This window comes from Anser cygnoides, chromosome 6 (assembly GCF_040182565.1).
Source record: "Anser cygnoides isolate HZ-2024a breed goose chromosome 6, Taihu_goose_T2T_genome, whole genome shotgun sequence".
NCBI lineage: Eukaryota > Metazoa > Chordata > Aves > Anseriformes > Anatidae > Anser > Anser cygnoides.
Genome location: NC_089878.1, coordinates 10,174,999 through 10,199,218, shown reverse-complemented (window position 1 = coordinate 10,199,218; position 24,220 = coordinate 10,174,999). Strand labels below are relative to the sequence as shown.

Sequence of the window (24,220 nt, the reverse complement as noted above, 5' to 3'; positions counted from 1 at the left end):
CTTTTCAGCTGTTTCCAATATTACCTTGTACAGGGATGTTCAAGTGCTGTGTTTTTATTGCTGCTAATGCAGAATAAGTCATTTTGCCAGTTGAAATCATGACAACTTTGTCACAAAGATAGAAATAAGAGCAAAATGTGTCTATGTTTCCCTTTTAATGTTTAAAAATAGAAAAAAAGGAGCACTTCTGTTGTATTTCCTGGAAGAACTGGCAGTGAAAGTTGCAGAGCACTTAACATGCACCTTGTGGCCTTCGGCACTAATAACTTCAACGTTAGGGCTGCAGGGGAAACTGCTTTTCACTTCAAAAAAAAACAAAAAAAACACTAAAATCTGTCTAGGGGATTAAGGGTTTCCCCAACAGAAAACTAAGTATTTCAGCTGAAAAGTTGTATTTTCTAAGCGAATGAAGGGAGAAAAGAAACACATGGTTCAGTTTCAATCATTTTGTCTTCACTTCTGGATTTCTTTATCCATATACCTAAACCTATTGCATTGAGTATTTTATGTCTAAACGTGGATAAAATAGTGAAATACAAATGGCTAAGAAAAAGAAAACCTATCTTTATCTCACAGTAGCAGAAAACGCTCAGCCCTCAAATCATGAGCTAAATAACCCATTAAGAAAAAGGCAGAGAAGAAGTTCTCCAGTCCAGTAGTGCTGGTTTCTGCCACTCCTGTGAAGTTACAAGTGCAGACTGAACGTCTCACAACCTTCGCTGAAGTGGCATCACGCAGAGAAAAAGCATCTTTAAAAATTAAACTAATTTGGGGCCACAAACAGGAAAATGCCTTAATCATAATTTCATAGCAGAACTTTATGTCAGTGCATAGCACAGTTTTTTAGATGCCTTAAACTGCTAATTTCCATAAATTAACATGCCCGGGTCTCTTTTAATAGTAATCATAACTTTGTATTTCCTGCTTGTAATGCGGGGCGTTAACATAATTACAGACCGTTCCTTGGTTTCAGTACCATGCAGATCCCCCTCACTGCTCTCTCCCCAGTCAAGCTCTGCTCAGCACCGTTCTGTGTTAACAGAGACACAAAATGAACCTGCAAAATTTACCCCGAGATTTATTGCATACATAACACTTGCACATGTATATGCAAACTCGGATTTGCATATTCAAAATGTCTGTCTGCCGTTGCTAGCGAACGTTTTATTTTTGCATGCTATGGCTGTACATGCAAATTTCCTTCTTCTAGCATCAATTATCTACTCCCTCACCATCAATATGTTCCCTAAAAAATCACTTTCAGATCCTGTATTACTTTACTTTCACTGAAGTCAATAAACAGTGCCACATCCCCCTACACAAACGTCCTTGCCCAGTTCTTTTTACTGACTGTGACAACTACGTGCTTTCCCATTTTCTGTTCCAAATCTTCAGCTTCCTCCCTCTTCTTTTGCCCAGACCCTGCTTTTGCTCGCTGTGCTTCGAAAGAGCGGCAGCCCCACATCTTCTGCTGCCGTTCCCCTTCCCACCTTCTGCTCCCTTTGCTAAAGAAACAGCATCCCCACAAGGCAGCCTTCAAAAGATCCAGGCAAGGGACTGTGACCAGAAGCACTTGCCAAAGACAGGACTGAACAACATACTGCAGAGCAAAGGGGAGGAACACACCGCATAGATGGGTCGCTTTAACAGCTGCAACAAGATTTTTTTTTATTATTTTTATTTTTTTTATTTTATTTTTATTTTTTATTATTATTATTTGGTATTATTATTATTATTATTATTACAGCAGGGTGGTGGAGAACTGCTCCCAAAAGGCTCCCTGCACTAGTCCGTGGCTACTACTAACCTTGTAGCCCAGATGCTGGAGGCAGGACTGTGGGGAAACGCAGGCAGGTGGTGGCTTCCCAGCAGAGAAGCCTCTCTCAGCTTTACCCCCACGGGGCTGGCTCGAAGCCCCCTGGCTCTGTACTGCTCGGAGTCCATTTCACACCGCATACCTGAGCAAAGAGAAGTGCTGGTCTCTGAAAGAATCTGGTTCGTGCTACCTGTAAGCACGGAGTCAACCAAAAGCCACAAAAATTTAACTATTGATCTTGACCACCAAACCACGTTAAAATATGAAAATAAATTCAAATTGGAGTTGGTAGGCTGAATTTACTTTATTTTTTTCCCCCACATATAAGGCTTATTTGCCTAAGTTAATGTTTTATGGCTATCTTTAATGTGCAAATACTTTCTATGGTGAATATGCAATTTAAGGAGCAAAAAAAAAAAAAAAAAAAAAATTAAAAATCAGAAACTCTCATTCTGACGTTATCCTATTTATTTCCTTCCAAAAAAATCAGTTGAGTGAAGTCAGGTTAATCACCTCTAAATCTCTACGAATAATGGTGCAAAGCCTTACACTGACACTTACACCATCCTTCTGCTGGCTGTGCATTCCCGAGCTGCTTTACTTTATAACCGTAATTCATTTTGGCCACTAGATCTGCGTATAAAGATAAAAGCCAATAGCCAACTTCCTTAATTTGCCACAGGCTTTTCTCATCTTCCTGTCCAGCGAGTCTCATTTTGGAGATGGTGCCTGATCTAACATGCTCCAAAATCAGGGAAGCCTCTGCTCCCTGTAATATATTCCCGGCACATTGTCATCATTCATGGCGGTAGCAGCAATATGTTGGCTCATTATGTTGTACTAATCTTGCTACCCGATATTCTTTTCACCAATCAATCTGCTGATTACAGCCAGTTTAAATCTTAGCGATAAACAGGATTCGGAGAGTTTTCAAAGGACAATGGAATCGGAATTAATTAGCATCCATTAGAGAAAAACAAAGTCTTCCCACAAACAGACCCGAGAAACCTAACAGCTCACAAGGACGACGTTTATGGCGCAGCAGATGGGCTCATCTGGCTTTTACACACTTGCTGTGCAGGACAGCACAGCATCCTCATCTCTCCTCATAGCAATCAAGCTATGGAGAAGTTAATTCTCACACCAAAGAAATTAATTACACCTTGAAATTCTACCAGTGGAGCCAGTTATTGACTCCAGATCACAGGCTGTTCTGGTTCACGACTCATCTTTAAAGCCTGCAAATACAACCAGGAAGCTTCTGTCAAAGGATTTCCAGGTTACACGTGCTGCTCTACCAACCACACACATCACACAGCCAAGAGGGAAACAGAGCATAGCATTTATATGGATAGAAGTTCATATAAAAAGGGGTTAAAAAATCATACCTGCTCTCTTCAAACTGTCTTTATAGTGCATTCCTTAATTGGCATCTTAATGTTACTAAAATTAACAAACTCTCACAATGTAAGTGCTTTTCAAAGAACACTAAAATACTTTAAAACATGGCTTTTGGAGAACGAGGGAAAAAAGACACATTATTATGGCTGGCATTTAAAGAAATAACAAAAACCATTCTCACTTCTATGGACAACAACAGTAACATTTGCAGTCCCCAGAATCACAAATGTCCTGTAACAGATGATGATAGCCTCACCGACAAGACGAGTAAGAGGCATTTAGCTTTTAATGGCTTTTGTATTTTTTTTTCCCTTACGAGAGCAGCACACTGTGTAAAATGTATTTTAGTCATCAGTAGTGGGAAGCAACTTCTCACATTATTATTCTACATTAGCTCCATTTGTCGATTCGATGACTGAAGACCTACTGGCCAGCTGTGAATGCTGCCTTCTAATCTTACATATATGCTATACCCCAGCCCAGCCACAGGTCTGTCCTTCTGCACCGAGGGGAACGCACCAGGAGAATCATTCGGGAGGGCACGGTGTAAATAAACCAGAGGTATTTGTTATCCAAAGGAAGTTCTTGCTTCTGTATGAGAACATTTCTATGCACGAATTAAAAGAAAACGAGACCGAGAGTAAAGAAAAGCCCTGCCAAAAGTGTCGTCTTTCCCAGGCAAGAGAAGCTGGCACCAGGTGCAGCTCTGTATGTCGCCAAGCTCTTCGCCCTTCCTTGGCCACATGTGAACAGGCTGAAGTCAACGGGAAATTTGGAGCTTTACTGGATCAAGGCCAGAAATGTGATGGACGTTATGACTCTCTTCCATCATACATGCCCAAAATGATATCCCCCAGCTCAGGCATACGTGAAACAGCTATCCTTTTTCCCTTCAAGTTAGCATCAGGTGAAAATGGTGAAGTGTGTTAAAGGTTCGCTAATTGATGATATATTGCCTTAAATTAATTTTCGACTATTAATGTTACTTAATGGAATTTCACATTTCTTATTTGAAAAATGAGGGTCAAAGGAAGCAATGATGAGAGACAATTACAATTACCACTTAGGACCATTAATATGTAAATATATGGGTAAGTTAAGATTGCTAATTTAAGTTGCATAATTGCTGGATACTTCTGAAGTCAGAGCCTAATAGGTTCTGCCATTATTCGCGTCTATTTTGCGTATATACTGTCAATGATTTTTATCCTTAAAATACCATGAATAATAGCATCACATTTATTCTATTAACTGATATGGGCACTAATGTCACATTATGCCATTCAATCATTTTATTTCTTTCTAAAAATACAACAGATTAAAAAATTGCATCACTCACACACCTTCATGCTTCAACTTATGAGTCAATCACAAGTAGTTGGGTTTGAGAAGAAGCTTATGTACTGGGTAGACTTCTCCATAACTGCCTAGTGATTATTTTTTTTTCTTTTTCTTTTTCCCAGCCTTGCCTTGTAACATCTGATATTATAAACTTTAAAGCACAGATATTTTTTAAAAGGTCAAGACAGAGAATGGATTTGATCCAAGGATCCCCAGCTTAGCAATCCAAAAGTCAAGAGAACTCTATCAAATGTCAAGAGAAACTGGAAAAGATTTCAACAAATTATTTCTGCAATACTTATCATTTATGCAATGTGTATGCAGGAGGAATATTATAACCGGTTCTAATTTAATGATATTTTACAAATTTCGTCTTACTTTGGACATGTAAAGAATTTTTAAGTGTGGTAGATGAAAATTTGCTCAGCTATGATAGATTTAATGATTTTTTTCACTATCACCTAAAACCTTTAAATCAAGATTGTCCTTTGAAAAATATAATCCTAATTTATGGCCTGTATTATACAGTCCATGAAAATAAATGAAGTGTAATATTTTACATCTAATTTTATAACCCCAGTACATTCTTTCTTTTCATTTACAATAGAGTATGTGTTCTACAAAGAATTCCTCATATACTACTATGCATTTTCCCCACAGAAGTGAGAAAAAAAAAGATGGGAGCTGTAGGAATCTTTTATATATGATTTTAAGATTTTTTTCCCTTAAGAGATATCTTCTGTAGTCAGGTGTCTTGCAGTAAAAGACAGGTTTTCAGTTTCCGAAAGCACAAGGAATTTTCAGTTCTATACAAGTTCGATAACATATAACCAAACTAAAAACATTAAGATCTTCCTTCTCTCTGCCTTGAATGACTTAAATTTGTATCTGACAGTTTTAGACAAGGATAAAATCAGATCATATTCTACCAGCAGGTGAAAATTCTTTCTTTGATATATATAAAAGGCATTTAAATTAACTATCTTCAAACAACTCCTGAGTACAATCCAATGTGTTGCTAATTGTTGTAATAACCTCAAGAAAGTCTGGATTTATTTCCACATTCTCCATGCTGCTGAAAATTGAAGAAGTGATTTGGTCCATGAAGAAGCAACTACCTTTGCTACTTGCCCTTTATTTTGTAATAACTATCTTGTGGCCTTTCTGTAGACAAGTCACTCATGTCACTACACAAGATATAAAGAATAAATCAAGCCCAGTATCTGAGCCATCTGTAATAAAATTTTAACTACTGATTCAAGAGATACTTTTCCATAAATCGACTCAACATACAGTTGGGATTGCTCCAACCCCTTGAGACTTTATCTGCTAACAGATGATAACTCCCCCACAGCTGACAGAGCCAAGTTTAAAAGTGTTTTAGGCCATATCTTCAAAGGCCTCTACAGAGAATCCAATAATGGTCTGAATTTCTTTAGGTGTTATCTACTCTTAAATATGAACGTCTCTTTTAATCCCTGCTTTGGATTGATGGAATTGCTGGATGGGTTGGGAGAAGTATTTTCTTACAGCTGAACAGTTAAAAAATAGTATAACCAGGTTCCTAAAAAGGGAAGAGATCTACTGAAAATCTATCTAGAAAAGATCTTGTTAGGATAAACAAAGCAAAAGAGATGAATGCTGTTTATGAAAAGCACCTATCAAAGGAAAAGTCAACACAGCAGAGAAATACTAGTCAAGAAAACAGCTCAAACAGCTCAACATAACAGTATGACTACTCCAATACAGAGTCTAAAGGAAATCTGTTTCTTGTAGGTTACTGAGGAAAAAGCCCAGAGTAGTCCCTGTGCTATTCATTTTTCTATATCCATTTCTTCCCACGATTCAGATGTCATCTGTATGCACTCAGGTGCCACTTAGGAAGCCGCAGTGTATTTATATGATACACTTTATGTATAACCAAAATGCTCTCCATGAAGAGGTGCAGAAGTGCAGTCAGGGGAATCAAGGCCAGCCCCACCGAGCACCAGCACACCCTTCAGCGTGCTGCTGCCAGCATGAAGGAATCAGGCATTAATCAGCATTGGCTAAGGTTCGCTGTCTCCTCTGTACAGAAGAGCCCCTAGGCAAAGCAAAAAATACAGAGATAAATGTCTATAACCTCGCTGGTCTTAAAAATCTCATCTCCTTCTGCCTAATCGTTTTTTGTCCTTCAGGGAAAAAATGTGCTAACACCCACAACCCCAAGAGGGTTTTCAGTTCAAGAATCAATTGGTCCACCAGTCCACTCATGGGGAGGAGCACTTCAGCTTCAACCCAAGCATCAAACACACAAAACCGTCAGATGACGGGTCTTTTACGCACTACACCCTACCCCAAAACTCTTACAAAGAGACGGCACAGTGAACGTTTCCTGTACCCCGCCTTTAGCCATCCCATATCAAGAGGGCACAGCCTCTTTCCCTCCACCTCTAAAGCATCCAGGCATGAAACAGGAAAAATGTACTTGCCTCATACACAACTAGCCACTGCTTAGAATAGAAAGGCCAAATACTGGGTAAAAATAATTCCTCACAAGTGATGCAGAAAGCCTAGTAGCAACTGAGTGACAAAGGATGGAAAGTCTTGGAAAATGTCTGCTAGGAGAGGCTGGGGAAGCCACCCAAATGTTTGGGAGCCAGGAAAGGATGCTGGAGTCCATGTTCTCTGTGTGGGATGTATGGCACAGACCCAGGCACATGAAACGAGTGGCTTTTCTGAAATACAGCTCTGAATAAAGCATGGAAGAGCACTGCACTGTGCCTCCTGCCTTCAGCTGCTGAAAAGCCCCAAATACAAGGAGTATTTTGGTGATTGGACTGGAATGACCCACACAGGAAGAGAGCAGCACGCTGCAGGAAAGCCTTCCACGCACCTGAGCCTCTGAAAATGGTTGGGAACTTACTGTGAGAAGTGAGATAAATTAACTTCTTTCAGTTCCATGGAAGATGTCAAGAAAAAAAAAAAAACACACCTTTATTCTAAACCTGTAATTCAAAACTCAAAATCAAGATTTCTTTGAAGGGATTAATTGAATTCACGCCTTTTTTGACATGACCTCATTTTAGTTTGCATTTCTTGTGTCAATAACTTTATGTTAAGAGCTTACACTTCGATAATTAAATCAAAGTTGGAAGTCTTAGAGAATTTTTTGTTCTAAGAAGCCTAAAACAATTTACAGAAGTTCAATAGAGTAGGAAGAAGATCAGGTCACCAAATGAAAGAAATTCAAATGATCTTCAAAAACTGGCCTCCCCCATCTTACCTTAGTGGATAAATCCACTTTGATACTAGGATTTAATAAGAAGATCAAAAAAAAGTCCACAAGCTAATATCTGCTGTTATTTGGGTAACTTTGTTGTTGAAGTTGTTCTGAGGATGGAATATAAACCAGCGTACATGAAGTAAAACATGAGCTCTGTATTTGCAGAACTCCTAGGACTGAGGGATACAGGGAAACAAAAAGTCCTTTTTCTTCTTTGGAAAAAGTTTCATAATCTGTCATACAATACCAGATAAACAGCAAACAGCCTTTCCACATGATCAATTAGATATAAAATAATCTATGTCTTTGGCTTAACGAGAGGCAGTCTGAAAGATTCAAATGAGAATACAGAAGGGCTGTGGAAAAGAAAGACAAAGGCAAGGAAAAGGAGAAAAGACTATAAGCCACTGTGAGTCAAAGGTGTATGTAAGTGGTTTGTGAATGTTTTTATTCATTAGAGAATCAGAAGAGAAGAAACTCATGATTTTATATGCTAAGTCAAGCATTTGTCTTGTAAGTCTTCTAAGAGACAGCTCTGAAAATCTTAAATTCTATGGTTTCTTATAAAGGAAAGAGAGAGAACAAACAGGAAGAACACCCTTGAATGATAAAATGTCTAAGGGACCTGGTGGGAATTCTTCACATAAGATGTATTCTTCTTCAGGGAACAGGAGTAGATGTAAACAGATGGGCTTATGTAAGTGGAATTGGCAGCTCCACAGATAGCTGCTTTCTTTTATATATGGTTTTTCAGACTCACCAGGGTATTCAGGACCACTCTGCTTAATTATTCCTAACATTTTGCCCATTTCATATACTCACAATATAATGGTCAAATATAAAAATAATTAAAGCAAGCTTTAGTTTAAACCTCAATGGAAACAATACATTTTATTCAAACAGACCACTTGAAAAGCGAAACTGTTTTACAAATGTTAGTCCATCTGCTCACAACAGCTCCTTTGGAAATACCTGTTTTGCTTAGAAATACCAAACCTGATTATGTACAGGGTGGTAGATGGGCTGGGGTACACTTCACATACGTGCTCTGTTATAAAATACATAGCAGAGTCCCTGGGTAGCATAAGAGTTGGGAACAGTCCTCTATGTCCTAGCTCACCACAGAGAACCTCCTGCGCAAGTACTGGTGCCAAGGCGATGCTCAGCACCTCCAGCAAGCACTGTCAGTCTTCTCCCCAAACTTCAGGTCTATCTACCAGCTAAGACTCTGGTTGAGATTTCAGGAGAGGAACCTTTTTCTTTTCCTGGGGGAGTTCTGACTGAGGAATTGTTTAATAACTTCTGTGGGACTGGTTCTCATTGATTTCCTTTCCTGTTTCTTTTCCCTGTGTTTTGCTTAGATGCCAGAAAAGAAGTGTTTACTGTACTCAGTAACCTTGTTTTCCTTGATTTTGTGTTACCATTCCCGCAGCCCTATCAAGCATCAGAGCTGTCTATTAATTTACGTAAATACATTAAGAAAAATCAATAATAAATGTGTTATAACTAATTCATGATTAAACATTACAAGAACGTTAGATCAATCACAATACCCGTACCATGAGGCTGCACAGCCCCAGGTTCCCGTAACACTTCACGTCAGACGTACGAGGAAGGCAGGGAGCTCGCTCAGCCCTGGCACAGGGAGAGCTGTCCAGGGAGGACATGGAGGAGCCTCGCACCCACGGCACCGTGTGAGGCCAGTGCTGGCACCCACCTGCTGTCACTGTGCCATGACTCGTGAGGGTTTCTCTGCCTAAATGAAGCTCCCAGTTTTGCTGCTCCATCAGCCAGTGTCCCTAGGCAACTCTTTATTTTGCCAGTGCCCAAACTTAGCTTGCAAGCATGGCTAAAATATTGATCATTAATTACTGGACCTGCTACAAATGCCTGTTATGCTATCAGAGAGACTCCAAATGTCATTCAGGCTGAATGCTGTATGAAATGGAAGGGAAAAGAATACACAATAAGAATCTGATAGACCATGTTTTAAATTCTAATTTGTTAGGGAACTCACAATCAAATGCTCAAATTCAGCTAATCCTGTACTCCAAGGACAGCGTTGACTCCTGGTCGTAACATCCAGCTTCAGATGCACATCCAGCACCTGCGTTTTATAGGTAGGTGTCTGTGGATGAAGGAATCATTTGCACATTTCTTTACCGCTTAAAACCATTCATTCAGATAAAGATGAGGTCACGAAAAGGGGGGTGCTGCACAAACCAAAAGCCTACAGCCCTTCATCTCTATTATTTCAAAGCCACCTGTGCTTTCCACCATATCCAGACAGCTTCCACCATGCCAGGAAGCAGAACTATGCAGAGAGCTGGCTGCTTTTACAACTCCTGAGACACAAGCTGGTCAGCCTGGTTTTGTTGTTGTTCTTTGGTTTTGTTGTTTAAACTGTGAACAGAAGTCCAAAATCTTCGAATAAAGTGATTAAATGCTTGCCAGGATCAGTGTATTTGAACAGGAGTTCCACAAAACCTTAAATACAAAACTACCTGAAGCAGTTACTGTGTACAAGACCTATTGCTTAATCTGGCCCGAGTGCCAGAGGAATGGAAGGTGACAAACATCACAGCAACTTCTGAAAAGAGCCTCAGAAACTGTCAGCTGGTGAGGCTGATTTCCTTACAGGTCTAATAAACTCACTTGTAGAATAATAAAGAGACTTAAGTGAGAAGCGGAGAAATGTCACACCATAGTGAGGAGTTACCAGGGCTTTTATGGCAGGAAACCACTGCTCAGAAATCTGCTTCAGTTCTTTGGTGGTGCTGAGAAGCACAGGAGTAAGGGTGACCTGACTGAAATAAGACACTCTAATTCCCCAAAGCTTTTGAGAACCACTGTATCAAAGGCACTCTGGAAGGGGAAGGAAAAAAAATGGTTTCCAAGAGGGCATGGTCAGGACAAATCAGGAACAGATTACCAGAAGAATGTAACATCTATTCTGGGACTTGTGCTAGTCAGCATATTAATAAATATTCTTTTTGAAAGGGTGGGAAGGTGAATATTGAGGTGGCGCTCAATAGTAACATTATTCATGTTTTTCAAGATGACAGCACATTTCAAAGACTTGTTGAAAGATTTCAAGATGCTACGGGATTAAGTAATGGGATGGCAGATATAGCCTGATTCTGAGAAACTCAAAACGATCCTAATGACCAAAAGTACCCTTAATCATACGAATACAGTAAGGACTGTGAACTACCCTTTGTCCCTCAGGACAGAGATCTTTTCACCTCAGTGGATACCTCTCTGAAAACATCAGCTTAACATAGCGTCAAGATTTATAGTGGAAAAAAATAAAACCAAAGAACAAACCCAGGAAACCTCATTATGCTCCTGTTTAAAAACATGATTTAAGCATATCTTGAACAGATCATACAGGCCTTGTCCCTCCCCTCCATTTCCAGAAGAATGTACCCCAACTACTATTTACAGAAGGGCAACAGGATGAAGAAAGGTGAGGAGTGGCTTATGTATCCAGGAGATTAAACAGACAAGGACTCTTCAGCTCTGAAATGAGAATAGGGAAAGATGTGTCAGCCTAAAGATGTTAAACAAGCTACAATTATTCAGTAATTCCCACAGTACGAGAATCCGAATGTATCATTAAGAGATTTAAAGCAAAGGCAGGGACGTATTTCATCACTGCTACAGGATCGGCCGGAAGATGAAGCACAGAAGTTCCAGAACAAATGATCAGACAGGTTTAACAGAGGAGAGAGCCACGAAGACCAGTCACGATACACGAGGCCCCCAGCTCTGGGAGGTCCTAATTCACAGGACACTGAAAAATAGCAGCAGAAAAATCTCAGCATTTACTTGTTCTGTTTTTTTTCCCCTAAATGTCACCTCCTGCCCACCGCCAGAGATGGGAGAGGGGCAAAACTGACCTTTGCTAGGACCCAGAAAATCTCTTGCTCTTCTCCGTTTCCAGGCAGGATCGCTGACGTATGCCATGCATATTAACTTACAACATAAAACATGAAAAGGGAATGATGTTTGACATGAACCCAGCATTAAAGAACTCTCTGTCATCACCACCACTCCCCTCTCTTGCTTTATTCTAGGAGCAAATAGGGTATAGTTTCTTTTCTTCCTTATTTACCCAATCACCATCATATATAGTATTTTGCCACAGAAGAAGAAAGGGAAATAAATGCTTTATTTTGTTGTTCAAAAATCTCAGCACAAAGATTTCTTTCTGTCCACGAAATGGCCATGCATTTGCCTGTGCAAGCCTTTACAAAAGGACGGGCAGTATCACTGAGCAGTTGGAAGGCTCCATAATGAATATCCATCTAGAAAAAGTGGATATGTGAGCTCTGCGCTCTCTCTCTCTCCTAGGTCAGTTATCTGATCCTAAAATTGCATCCAATTTTCTCCAAGGAAAAGTTTTGCATAAGCATAATTTAAATGCCTCAAAGGCATCTAAATCACAATATTCTTAGTAGTGGAATGGCATGAAAAATAAATAAATGGAAGTTATACTTTCATGACAAAGGGAAGTTTGTCTCAGGTTTCAAGTTCATTCAAACTGGAGATGCATTGCAAGTGGCTAAGCCCTTTGTCTTCCCCAGACAAATACAACAACTGGGCCATTTAAAACACAATATCCCACCTAAAGAGAAATCCAGTCCACTTTCGGCTGTGGGGCAAAGCTGCAGTTCTTGGCCTGTGTACCAAGCCCATGTACTCCAAAGAATTTCCAATGCGTGGGCTTGACAGTTTGAGAGGATCCATCAGTGGGAGCATCTCCTGGACCAGGAGAGTCGCTCCTGCTAAACTCCCATTTGCAGGCATTTAGCACACTATGCTGTGTCCTGTCTAGGCTTCAGGAGGGAAACCAAGGATTTCAAGCCAATGTTTGTTGTTTTTTTTTTTTTTTCTTTTTTTTTGCTGGCCTGCAAGCCTTAAAAAGGGCTGGCAGATACTGTTGTGGAAGCAAACTGCTCATCCTTTTTGTTCTCCTATTGAGCAGATGTGATGCCTGCCCTTGCACCTCTCACCACCACTTCAGGCAGTTTATGACTGCTAGTGGCAGCAGCATGACTGCAGATGCCCTAGACTTTGTCTCACTCACCCTTTTCCACCTGGCCCTGCAAAAGCAAGCAAGACTGGTTCATAAAAAACAGCAAGCCCTCCTGAGACATCTATATGGAGATTATATTGTTAATCAATTTATTTTGCATAACCCCATGGATCACTTGCTATTGATGATTAGGCATTTTAGCTCCTCTGACAATTTGTCAATAAAATAAAAATAAAAAAGGCTATGAACAGCATACATAATTTAAAGATGATCTCCTGTTTGAAAAGAGATGCCACTTTCAAAGGTCTGAAAAGAATTAGTTTGTGAATGTTTTTCATTTACCAAGTGGAAGAGTTATTCCAAGGAATCAAAAAATTTAGTGTTAATTACTACACTGGTATCCATAGTGGGTTACTTGTTTACTAAATGAGAGGTGAATAATTCTCCTTTAGAGCTCAGTTTAAAAGGTATATTGAAAAAATATCAAGCTTTATAAAAATGTAGCTTCTATGTTGCTAAAAGTATGCTATTCAAATTCAACCTAGGCTGGTAGTTTTTACCAAAACAGAAGTGGAAAGATAAATATTTCTAACAGATTGTTGCAGATTGTTTTAAGATCATTTTATATGCAAACATCTGACATTTAGCTTCAAAACTTTCTAGAGGCAAATATGAAATTTGCTTCCTGAAAGGACAGGAATGGCACGCAAATTGACCAAACTACCTAAATTACCCTTGAGCTTGAAACAAGATAGTTAGGTTGTCACAATACATTTTTCCTTTTTTTTTTTTCTCCAAAGTATCCAAACTGAATGGACTATCAGCTTCTACCCAAGTATTTGCTTCCCTTAAGTCAAAACACTCGATTTCTTCTTCCTGTAAGTGTATGCACTACACTCACTGCATAATTCTGGATCGATCCACAAAGCTACCAGCTAACTAACGACTCTCGGTTAGTGACGAAAATATACTTAATTTCAACAGTGATGACAATGCAAATGGCTGTCCCCTTACAGATTACCGGACCCATTCAGTCCTTGGCAGAGAACGTCATGGCTGTTGTACCTTGCATATTGAAAATATAGAAAGCACACCCAGATACTAGATCAATAGTATCTTACTTCAAAAATCCCTTCTTTTTATTACTGGATATGAATGATGAATGCAGTATTGATTCATTTCTTTACATATAATACAGATGCTTCACTCAAAACACGAGACCTGGATACCTGTGAGGCTGTAATGACCTTCAGGAGCCCTTGCTCTGACTGTCTGCAGGAATAAGTTAATCAGGAGATGAAGCTCTTGTATCTAAGCCAGGCTGGAGATGAAGCTGTGCAGTCTGAGTGAAAGAAGTGAGTTCTCATTCAATCACTGTAAATACATTCAAAGTGGGAATTTGCTAACTGTAGCACTCTGTAAGCTGGAAGTAATATAAACAATAAATATAAAAGAGAACACATGGACCTAATAAAGTCACAGAAGCAGTAAATGCTAGAAATGAGATGCTGAATACATTCATATTTTAAGACCTGTGCTTAGTTTAAGTGGGATTAGAAAAAAAAAAAAAAAACAACAACCTGTTGAAAACCATTTTAATTCAGTTTGTGAATAGCTGCTGGAGAATCAAAATTTTGATCAGCTACGTCCCACTTGGGAGGCATAAACCTCCAATTACTTTCAGCTTCTGTTAGTTTAATACAAGGATGGCAAAAATCATGTGGACATTCCCTTCATTTACTTTTGGAACAAACAATTTGCTCATCACCATGTTTTGGCTGACTGCCTGAACAGCTGAAACTGTTGTTCCTCCTTGAAGAATAACATTTAACCAGTCAAATAATAATCCGTTCAACCTGGGGTCCTCAAAAAAAACCTAACAGGTCAATATATTGCTCTAATGAGGCACAACCCTGGCATCCAGAACATTGTTTTTCTGCTGGGCATATGCAGGCAAGTGAGAAGGGAATATTTAGTACTACAGTATCTACTCGAAAAAGGCTGGCTCTATTAAATAGCTGTCCATCTTCTTGCACTCTGGGGAAGGATGCATTCCTCTCTAACAAAGATGAAGGGAATATCAATGGGGCTAATCTCTTCAAAGTGCTCAGAGCTCAAAGCAATTGCCTGCAGTCGTACACAGTCCCCACCCTCATTAGCTCAGCAAAGAAAACACAGCAAAGACAAAACAGTGCTCTGCAACGCGAGCTAAAATGTAAAATAGGGGGGGGTTCCAAGCCACCTCCCCTCCCTTTCCAAAGGACAAATATTTCATACATTTTAAATTATGTCTGCACTGACAATAAAGTCATATATTTTAAGAATCCCGTTTCTGTCTAACATATTTAAATATTGGGGAGCTTGCTCGCATTGAAAAACGGCCGTGACACAACAGAAATACGGTGTGGCACAACTCTTCTCCTGAGCAACAAAGGGAAGAAATTCATTGCCAACTTTTTCCTGTTTGTAAAAGCGCAACAGCCAGAAATCAGAGAAGTGATAGCTTCCCACCCCGTGGTACAAGGAGACCAAATGATCCGTCGGTCAGCTCGTGTTTACGTAAGCTCCATAGTACCCACCGCCTTCAAATTAGAGCATTTTACGGTCAGGAAAACAAATGCGGAGAGCAAGAGAGGAATGAAATACAGCAGCACTGAGGGGAGAAGAGAGAATTACGAGACAAGGAATTATGGCTGAATAACACAGTTGTATGGCATCCTTTTACTCCCGTGCTGGCCTTAGGAATAATTAAGGATGGTCACCAGATGTCCTAAGCACTCCTCGGAGAAAGACAGACGTGTTGCTGATCTGACTTCCATGGCCAGGCAGCATGATGGGGACAAGAAAATAGGCCATGGGTTGTGTAAACCAACTCAGTCCACACGGCAATTTCTCCAGGGAGCCTGCTAATGGATTCGTCAGTTCAACCACGCCGGCTGGGCAGGCTACCTAGGGACAAAACAACAATACTGCTGCGCTGCCTACCAGCACACAGCTGGGGCAACAGCACTTGCTTGTTGAAAAACTCTGCCAAAGCAGGGATTTCAGCATGAAGGACAAAGCACAAAGGCTCTGTCTTAGCGTGGCTGAGGTGAACCAGCCCACCACCATTTCCCTCTGAGGGACAGGTTGTGAAAATCTGCTGCTGTTTGTCTTATCCCGTTCTGGAAGGAAGGAGGAAGAACTTTTTCTGTCTGATTGCTGCTTGGCCCAGCTTCTGCAGAAGTGAAGAGCTGAGAGGGCATGCATGAGACCAGCACTTGGGTGAAGAGCACTGACACAACAGCGCTTGGAGAGGATCTGAAGCCAAAGAAATCAAAAATGCTGATCACCAAACGAAGAATGGAGAACTAAGATGTGGGTGGCTGCATCTGTGCCCGTCAAGCAAAACTCCTAGGCATGTGGATTAGCTATAGTTAGAGGAAAGAGAACATGAGAATCCTTAGTTTGCATAGAAGAGTGTGTGAGGCTGCAGTGAAAACACACAGACCTTGCCATGCTGAAGACGGCACTCCTGGACAAAGGCACTCCTGGACTCCAGTGCAAACCCCTACGACTGTTCAAACCCTCAGCGAAGACAGGATTCTGATGTGGCAGGCATAAAAACCATTCATGATGGAAGAAAGGGGAGGAATGAGTGACCTGCTGTCCTGGTTCCAGTTAGGACAGAGTTAATTTTTCCTCATAGTAGCTGGTAGGGTGCTATGTTTTGGATTAGGATGAGAAGAGCGCTGATAACATGCTGATGTTTTAATTGTTGCAGAGCAGTGCTTACACCAGGCCAAGGACTTTTCGGCTTCTCGCTCTGTCCTGCCACCGGGCAGGCTGGGGGTGCAGCAGGAGCTGGGAGGGGACAGACCCAGGACAGCTGACCCAAACTGGCCAAAGGGGTATTCCATACCATCTGACGTCATGCTAAACAATATATAGGGGTGGCTGGCCGGGGTGGGGGGCCGGCTGCTCGGGAATAGGCTGGGCATCGGTCAGCGGGTGGTGAGCAATTGCATTGTGCATCACTTGTTTCTTACACATTAATATTATTAATACTATTATCATTATCACTATTATTATTATTATTGTTATTATTATATTCCTGTCTTAATAAACTGTCTTTATCTCAACTCACCGGCTTCACTTTCCCGTTTCTCTCCCCCATCCCAGAGAGGGAGGGGGGAGGGTGAGCGAACGGCTGTGTGGTGTTTAGCTGCCGGCCGGGTTAAACCACAACACCTACAAAGGTACAGCTTATGCTCTGCAAATAGACCCATGAAAAGCTTGAATTAGAAGCAAAGCAGGCAAATTCCACACATCATGCCAAGTCCTAAGTGCAACGCAAAGACCAGTGGGACAGCAGCATGATGAAGGGAGAAAAGGAGAATTAAGAGAAAAGAAGCAAAATAGAGAGGAACTGGTCTTGGTTCTCGAACGGATTGGAAAGATGTGATCAGAAACATGGCTTGGTAACCCTGCCGCCCTCTTAGGTGGAGCTACAGCACGTCCAAAGTGATTAACGAGCAGAATCAGGAGCTGCCCGAGCTCTGTTTGGAAAAGCCAGTGCCAGGACAAGTCCAAACAATTACACCTGGATCTATTTCAATCGATGTTGAGCTCCGTTTGCATCTCGGCATAGACTTGCAGGGTTAACTACACTCATGCATGCCTGCCCAATCAGTCCACGCATGAGCACCCAACAAATGTGCACAGCAGTACCCAATTGGTTCTTGCATGAGCGCCCCATCACTTCATGCATGGGTGCCCAAGCGCTGACACCCAGATACCTTACACATGAGCACCCCAATGAATTTCCCAAGCACCCCATCAGTCCATACACGGGTGTGTTATCAGCAGACATGCAGCCCTTGAAGGACTGTGCCCTCAGCGACCCTCACCAGCACAGGGACGCCCAAAAGGACTGCAGCCTGCGGGTGACCTACACTGGAGCAGCAGCAGCAGGGAGCAGCAGAGGCAAAGCATCTCGGAGGCCAAATTTGTAGCAGGTAGCAGCCATCACACACACAGCCCCAGCCTCCTGCATCGCCTGCTGCTGCAGTGGAGGAGCTGGGATGGTGGAGCACAGCCCATGGCTAAAACACAGCAGGTGGAGACTGGGAATGGCAGGACAAGAGATGCTTGGCTTAAATTCAGGCTGCAAAAGGGGGAGGAAAAGCATTTACATCACTGCTTGCTTCATTCCTCATGTTTTCTTTTGTCTCAATACCCGAACGAGTGATCAGAAGTTTCTGTTAATTGGCAATAACTTAAATTAAGTAAAAATTTCCCAAGTTGAGACTGCTTTGCCTGCAACAGCTCATACATACTCGAAATGAGGTAGGGACTCAGGCGCTGAACCACAAGGGAAAAAGCACCCTAAGGAATCAATTGATGTTATCAAGTAATCTGCCTTGGAGATTAAAGAACACACAGCAATAAAGTGTTGTAATGAAAAAAGCTTTTTAGTAAGAAATGGGGGTCATAGGGAAAAACACACATTAATGTCAGCACATAATTGCACTATATGGACAAAATCAGATTGCTGCTAAAAAGATTACTGTGGTAAATTCTGCACTAGAGGATTTTTTTCCCATCAAGCGTGACTTTAACTACAAGCAAGAGGGCGACAAATATAGAAAAACAAGGTTCAGAAAATGCACAAAAAGTGAGATGAAGAGTCGAGACCCCATCCTGCCCCGGTTCTGCTGATACCTGGACTCATCTCTGGTCGACACAGTCCCCTCCGGAGACTGGAGGCACGGGGCATCCCCAGCTCTCCTTGCATCCACCAGCGAATGGCAAAATCCACCCTGCAGCTTCCCAGCAAGGGAGAGCTTCTTCCATCCTAGACAAATCCCTCAGCCTGTCAAGATTAAGCTTTATGTACTTGGCACCACTTGAGTGATATGAATTAACCAGAAATGTGAAGGAAAAAGGGGAAAGAAGGAAAAGACCAGCACCTGGCACCTCAATACCTGCTTGTCTTTGCAGCCCATCTCCCACCTGAGGGAATCAAAGAGAAAATTGAGTGGGTGCCTTGCTCACTGCAAGATCAAACTCCTAACTAAATGAGACTGCCATATAATAAATCAGTATTATTTGTGTTTAAGAAAAAGGATATACACTCAACTAGGCACATGCAAATTTAAACAAATGTAATTTCTGCTTCTGAATCTTTCTACTCCATTTACAGGGGTTATTTCTGCAGGCTCTGTTCTGAGCACCCAAATTGCTACCAGATAAGACAGCTTAAAACTGTAATTCTGGGACTTCAGCTGAAGACCCAGTACCCGCAGAAATTCTGACAATCTAAGGTTTAATTTCTCTGCCTTCATCCCCTGTGAGGCCTGTGTGGATCACCTGTGGCTTTAACAGTATCAGGACTAGCCCAAATAATGTCTAGTGCAAATATTGAAGGTGCTGCAGCACTGACATCCCAGCAATCCTGCTAAGTACAATTCTGCATTCAGTAAAGGGCGGATACTATGGAGACACAAATTCATAGATCACTATTTAACACCAAAAACAATCCAAGGCTGAACAGCAAACGATCCTGTCACCCGCTGGGCTAATGGCCAACTCCTATTAACAGTCCTGTGTAATGTCATGTGATGGTGTAATTAAGCAAATTAAGCCAGCTTTTAGATACCAACGCGGAGCAGCTACCCTAACTTCACCATGGCTGAAAGCTGTACCATTTGCTCCATAGCCACTTCCTAGCACCACGTGTCTTCTTCATCCCCCAAACTCCTATCTCCCAAAATAAACCACATGTATCACAAGGTGATGTTGACTCTCGCAGTTCTTCACTTTCACATTAATTTGCAAACTTTACATTCTTTTAATATACCCTCACTGTACCTGCAGATCTCAAAATGCAGCACTAGGCTCTTCCTAGGCTGATGATTTTGGACTATTTTTTTAAGGAAAGTTGCTTGGCTTGTTTTAATACATAATTATAATAATAATAAGTATGTCAATAAATAAACTAGAATCCTCTACAGTTTCGCTACCTCTTCCATACTATTAATGGCTGTGTTGTGATTAATCGTATCAAGTAAATTTTCTAAACTGCAACTGGGAACATCTAAGCTTGGTGACAAGAGAGGGATAAGGGATTTGTGAATGCTGCAGAAGAAAATATGCATGTGGGAATGCTGGGTAACTAGCATATAAAAAAAATTAAGTGAATTTACTGAAAAGAAAGCAAAAAAACAATCAATAGTTACTTGTGTTGTGGTCTGTCCTGAAAATAACCACAACCGGTGCCCTCTCTGAAACCTTTCACAGCATGCAGAATTCAAGGACCGTGCTCCTTGGTGGTTTTGACACCAAGGACAACACTGACCTTCAGTGCCCCCAGGGGGCTGAGTCCCACCAGCTCCAGTACCATCTCTCGTTCCAAGACCATAAGCTAGTTTCAGAAAGATTCAAGGAAGAAGAAAGCCTACATGAAATGCAATAGTGATCAGTTAATCATGGAATTAATTTCTCACCATCCACAAGTGAACCACAGAGAAGAGTCCACCTGCCAGTTGAGCGAAAGGAAAGCTAAGGCACAAGGAAGCAGACCAGACATTATCTAAAGCAGAAAGATTTATACCCAGCTCTTTTTCATTAACTTACTTAAGATCTGAGTGTGGCCCTGAGAAAGACGAAAATGGCTTCATGGTCAAACATCTATCCCCTGAATAGCATTCACATCATGAGTCAGCAAGACCCATCTGCAATAAGGCCATCAGGTGAATCCCAATAATTGTCAAACTCATTCTTGGTGCTAGCTCTTTGTGAAGCAACTCCCATGGAGCACATCTCACACTGAGAGTAGATATCACCACTTAAGATAAAAGGTAAGATGTTTCTTGCTACATTACATCTGCAATGATAATTACTTAAAAACAACACAAAGGAAAACCAAATAAGATGTTTGATTAGCTGAGGCCTTACTATCTCTGACCTCAATCTCATTTGCAGATACCACCAAACTTTTCATAAAACCCTTCTATCATTATTAGCTATAATTTAAATAATTACTGGGCAGAAAAAAAACACCCATAACTGTTCAACCATGGCTCTCTAATCTAGTAATTAAATCCACCTGCAGGAAGCTGAACAATTTGTTTCCTGTGTGTATGACTACTAATGCAGTCAAGTATTTTACACTAGGTGGTATATCATCACCAGGATGGACTGAGGAACATAGCCAGGAATTAAGCCACACTTTGATAAAGCCAGAAAAACTCACCCAAACATCTCCCCAGACAGAGGTCCCAAACAAGACAAGTGTGCCAATGCCCATCAGGCTGCTAGGTGAGCATGGGACACCTTCTCCCAGCCCCATTTGGGTGTTTTTTCTTTTTTTAATATTCTTGCTGTTTGACTTATTTCAATACAGTTCCTATTTTTAGCTAACCCCGTTCAAATGACTGAGTGAATAGTTTGACCAAGTCCACATATTGATCAACACATTGTTAAAAAATAATTACTGTTTAGACAAACAATGCAGGAACTGCTGGGTCATTCGTCTAGCCGTCTGCTGTTGCAGAGGACCACGTCATGCAGCCTCTCCCACTGATGCATCAAGGGCTACCTTTGGATCACTCAGGCTCACTTTGGTTTAGCTAGCATGCGTAGTAGGAGAAAAATAAATAAAATAACGACAAAATGGTGTCAGCATGAGTTAAGCATTCATGTACTCAGGAGCTATGCCTGGGTCCCATGCTGCCCTGCTAACAGGAACCAAACTGGCTGCACCCAGGTTTGCTGAAACCACTGCACCACTACACTCAGATGCAGCACAGAAAATGCATTGCTGTCAGCCACAACACTCACCCAGCAAATTAAAAACTGCTCCATAATGAACAAGTAGCTGTGTGCTTGTACCTCTGCAAGGCACTTACATACTTTGACAGACGCTGCCTGTGCACCTTGCCCAGGGTGCCTCTCCCTCTGCCCCAGCTAGGGCACGCAGGGGCTCTGCTCAAACCCCACAAGCTGTAAAGACCTCTCTCTCTTCCCCAGGTACTTTCGTATCTTTAGTAGGTGTGACTGTGTCCCGTTACGTTATGCCTCGTTCTGATCATCCTTATCAATTGGATCTCTCTGATGTGTGCTTACTCCTGCAGAGAAAATTTTGGATTTTATCCAGACGTTGGAAAAATTTGCCCATTTAGATTGCCTGAGGCCGATAACCTTTCTACTGGAAACCTCCCATCTGGCTAGAAATATTGCTCCTGCACTCTGCAGGGATGTGATTCCTTTGCAAATAACCCAATATTCTACTCCAGAAATGCAGAACTGCCTCAAATCCTAACCAAGAAAAAATGAGCTCTTGTTCCAAATTACACACATAAATAGAATAGTCGTTAAATTTGTCTTTGGGAAGTGGTCAAAAATGGACAGTGTCAATGTATTTTATCCCCTGGAAATGAAAATACCCTATTTAACAGTACAGCAGAGAGATCTGTGAAAACACTACAGAAAGACTAGAGCTTGATGGCAAAGTTTTCTGCCAAGAGACTATTTGTATTATGGATTCCACAGTATGTGGGTCATTATGACAAAACGTGCTATTGTTTCTGTTTAAATGATTCCTTATTTTTCTCTCACGTTCTACTGAAACGTTTTATGCATATAACACAAATGCATACATATTTTCCAATAAATAAAATACATATTACATTCTATATCATTATATCATGTCATATCATATTATCCTACCTTTGAGTAAGAATGACTTTCTGAGTGAAGATCACATTCCATGCTGCAATATAAATGCTTGTCCGTGCTTTGGAATTGAGGATTAATATTGTTTTTAAACCAAAAAAAAAAATATTTTACAACAGCCCCTCTTCAAATGAAAATGCACCTTCATTCAGAATACTGCTGACACAGTAATACAAGGTTGATGATGAAAAATAACTGGTTATTTCAATACTTTGTTCACAGTAAGCACTCCTGTCAACACAATCAAAATCTGAGGCAATTATAAGAGGACTTAGTAAGGTGGTTATGAAATGCAACTGTAGAATTAGCAAATAAAAAGAATAGACATTACTGGAGAATACACGTGACTAGAACAGAGGAAATCTTGCTAAGTTTTCAGTGATAATTTGTATTTTATGTAATAATTTTGAAATTGCATTTCTTGTTATTGTACATTTTGCCTTTTCTATAAACAGAAAATTAGACCAAACTGCTGATCCTGTCCAGAAAACACGTGCATCGACTGCCAGCTGGTACTATTGGGCATCTCGTCTTTCAAATGAACACATCTGTGCTGTGTCACACATGCTCTCCAGCTTCAGAAGTGCAGATTTCAAAGTAAAACATGTCTCAAGTAAAAAAAAGAGTTGGTAAAAGCTCCTACCAGAGTAATCAAAGGCAGACTGGTTGGCAGGACGGGGGCCGGCATCGACGGACATGATGGGGACTGACTGCCGAATGTCCCAGAGCTTCAGCACGCCGCGGGAGTCACAGGAAGCAATCGTATCACCCTGTTGATGGTGGACACGAAACCAAGGCATCACTCTTGTATTTTTGCAAAGAAGAAAGCATGTGAAACAGGGCTGGATACCCGTGGATGCCAGATATAGAAACTGTATGTATTAAAATAAACGTAAGTTATTTGTTAGGTTATCATGGTCTCTTGACCACTATACTGACTTGAATACCAACACTGCTATAGGACTTCTGAAGAAAACATTCCCCATGCTGCTCTTCAATAATGATTAAAAAATGAAAAAAAAAAAAGTGACAGAAAAACTTTGAATATGCAGCATAGGAACAAATGCAAAAATCAAAGAAGGTTGGGTAAAGGATGCCCAAATATCATTTTGGTTGGCTAATTCCTAACTATAACAGAAAGAAACCACTGGCTACCAATATAGAAAGATCTACTATTTATTTAAACCTCCAATATAAAGATTTAAAATACCAAATCCCCAAACCAGCTCAACTGGTATATGTTCAGAGTCATCAAAGTTTTTTCCCATTTGTGCAACGGTGTGAAAATAGATTAACACGTATTGTTTGGAAGCAGAATCGCAATGATACAGAACCGAGAATCAGGTGAAACACCGGCCAAGTGCCGCATCCGTGACTTTTTTTGTATTCAGTTAATTTTTATTTCTTTCATGTAAATAATGCATGCAAGAAAATGTGTGGGGTCATCTAGCAAATACAGGAATTAAGATCTGAAAACATCCATTGCCTTTTCAAGCAGAAAGTAATGACCGACAAAATACTGTCATGGTGTAAGTTTAATGAAATCTTTAGGTCCATTTGGAGGAGACCTAAACTGTCTAAACTCCATTCTAGCTTGTTACAGGGACTAATAGAGAGTAATACACAGAAACAAAGCAAT

At 40.8% G+C, this 24,220-nt stretch overlaps 1 protein-coding gene across 3 annotated transcripts in view; it reads right to left on the bottom strand.

The window, feature by feature from the left end:
- Positions 1–24,220, bottom strand: part of SPAG16 (sperm associated antigen 16) — a 398,441-nt gene that overhangs the window by 74,120 nt on the left and 300,101 nt on the right. For all 3 annotated transcript variants that reach the window (XM_048058307.2, XM_048058305.2, XM_013178764.3), the window contains one exon: positions 23,225–23,351. In XM_048058307.2, the coding sequence (XP_047914264.2) occupies positions 23,225–23,351 (127 nt within the window). The remainder of the gene's footprint in view (positions 1–23,224; positions 23,352–24,220) is intronic.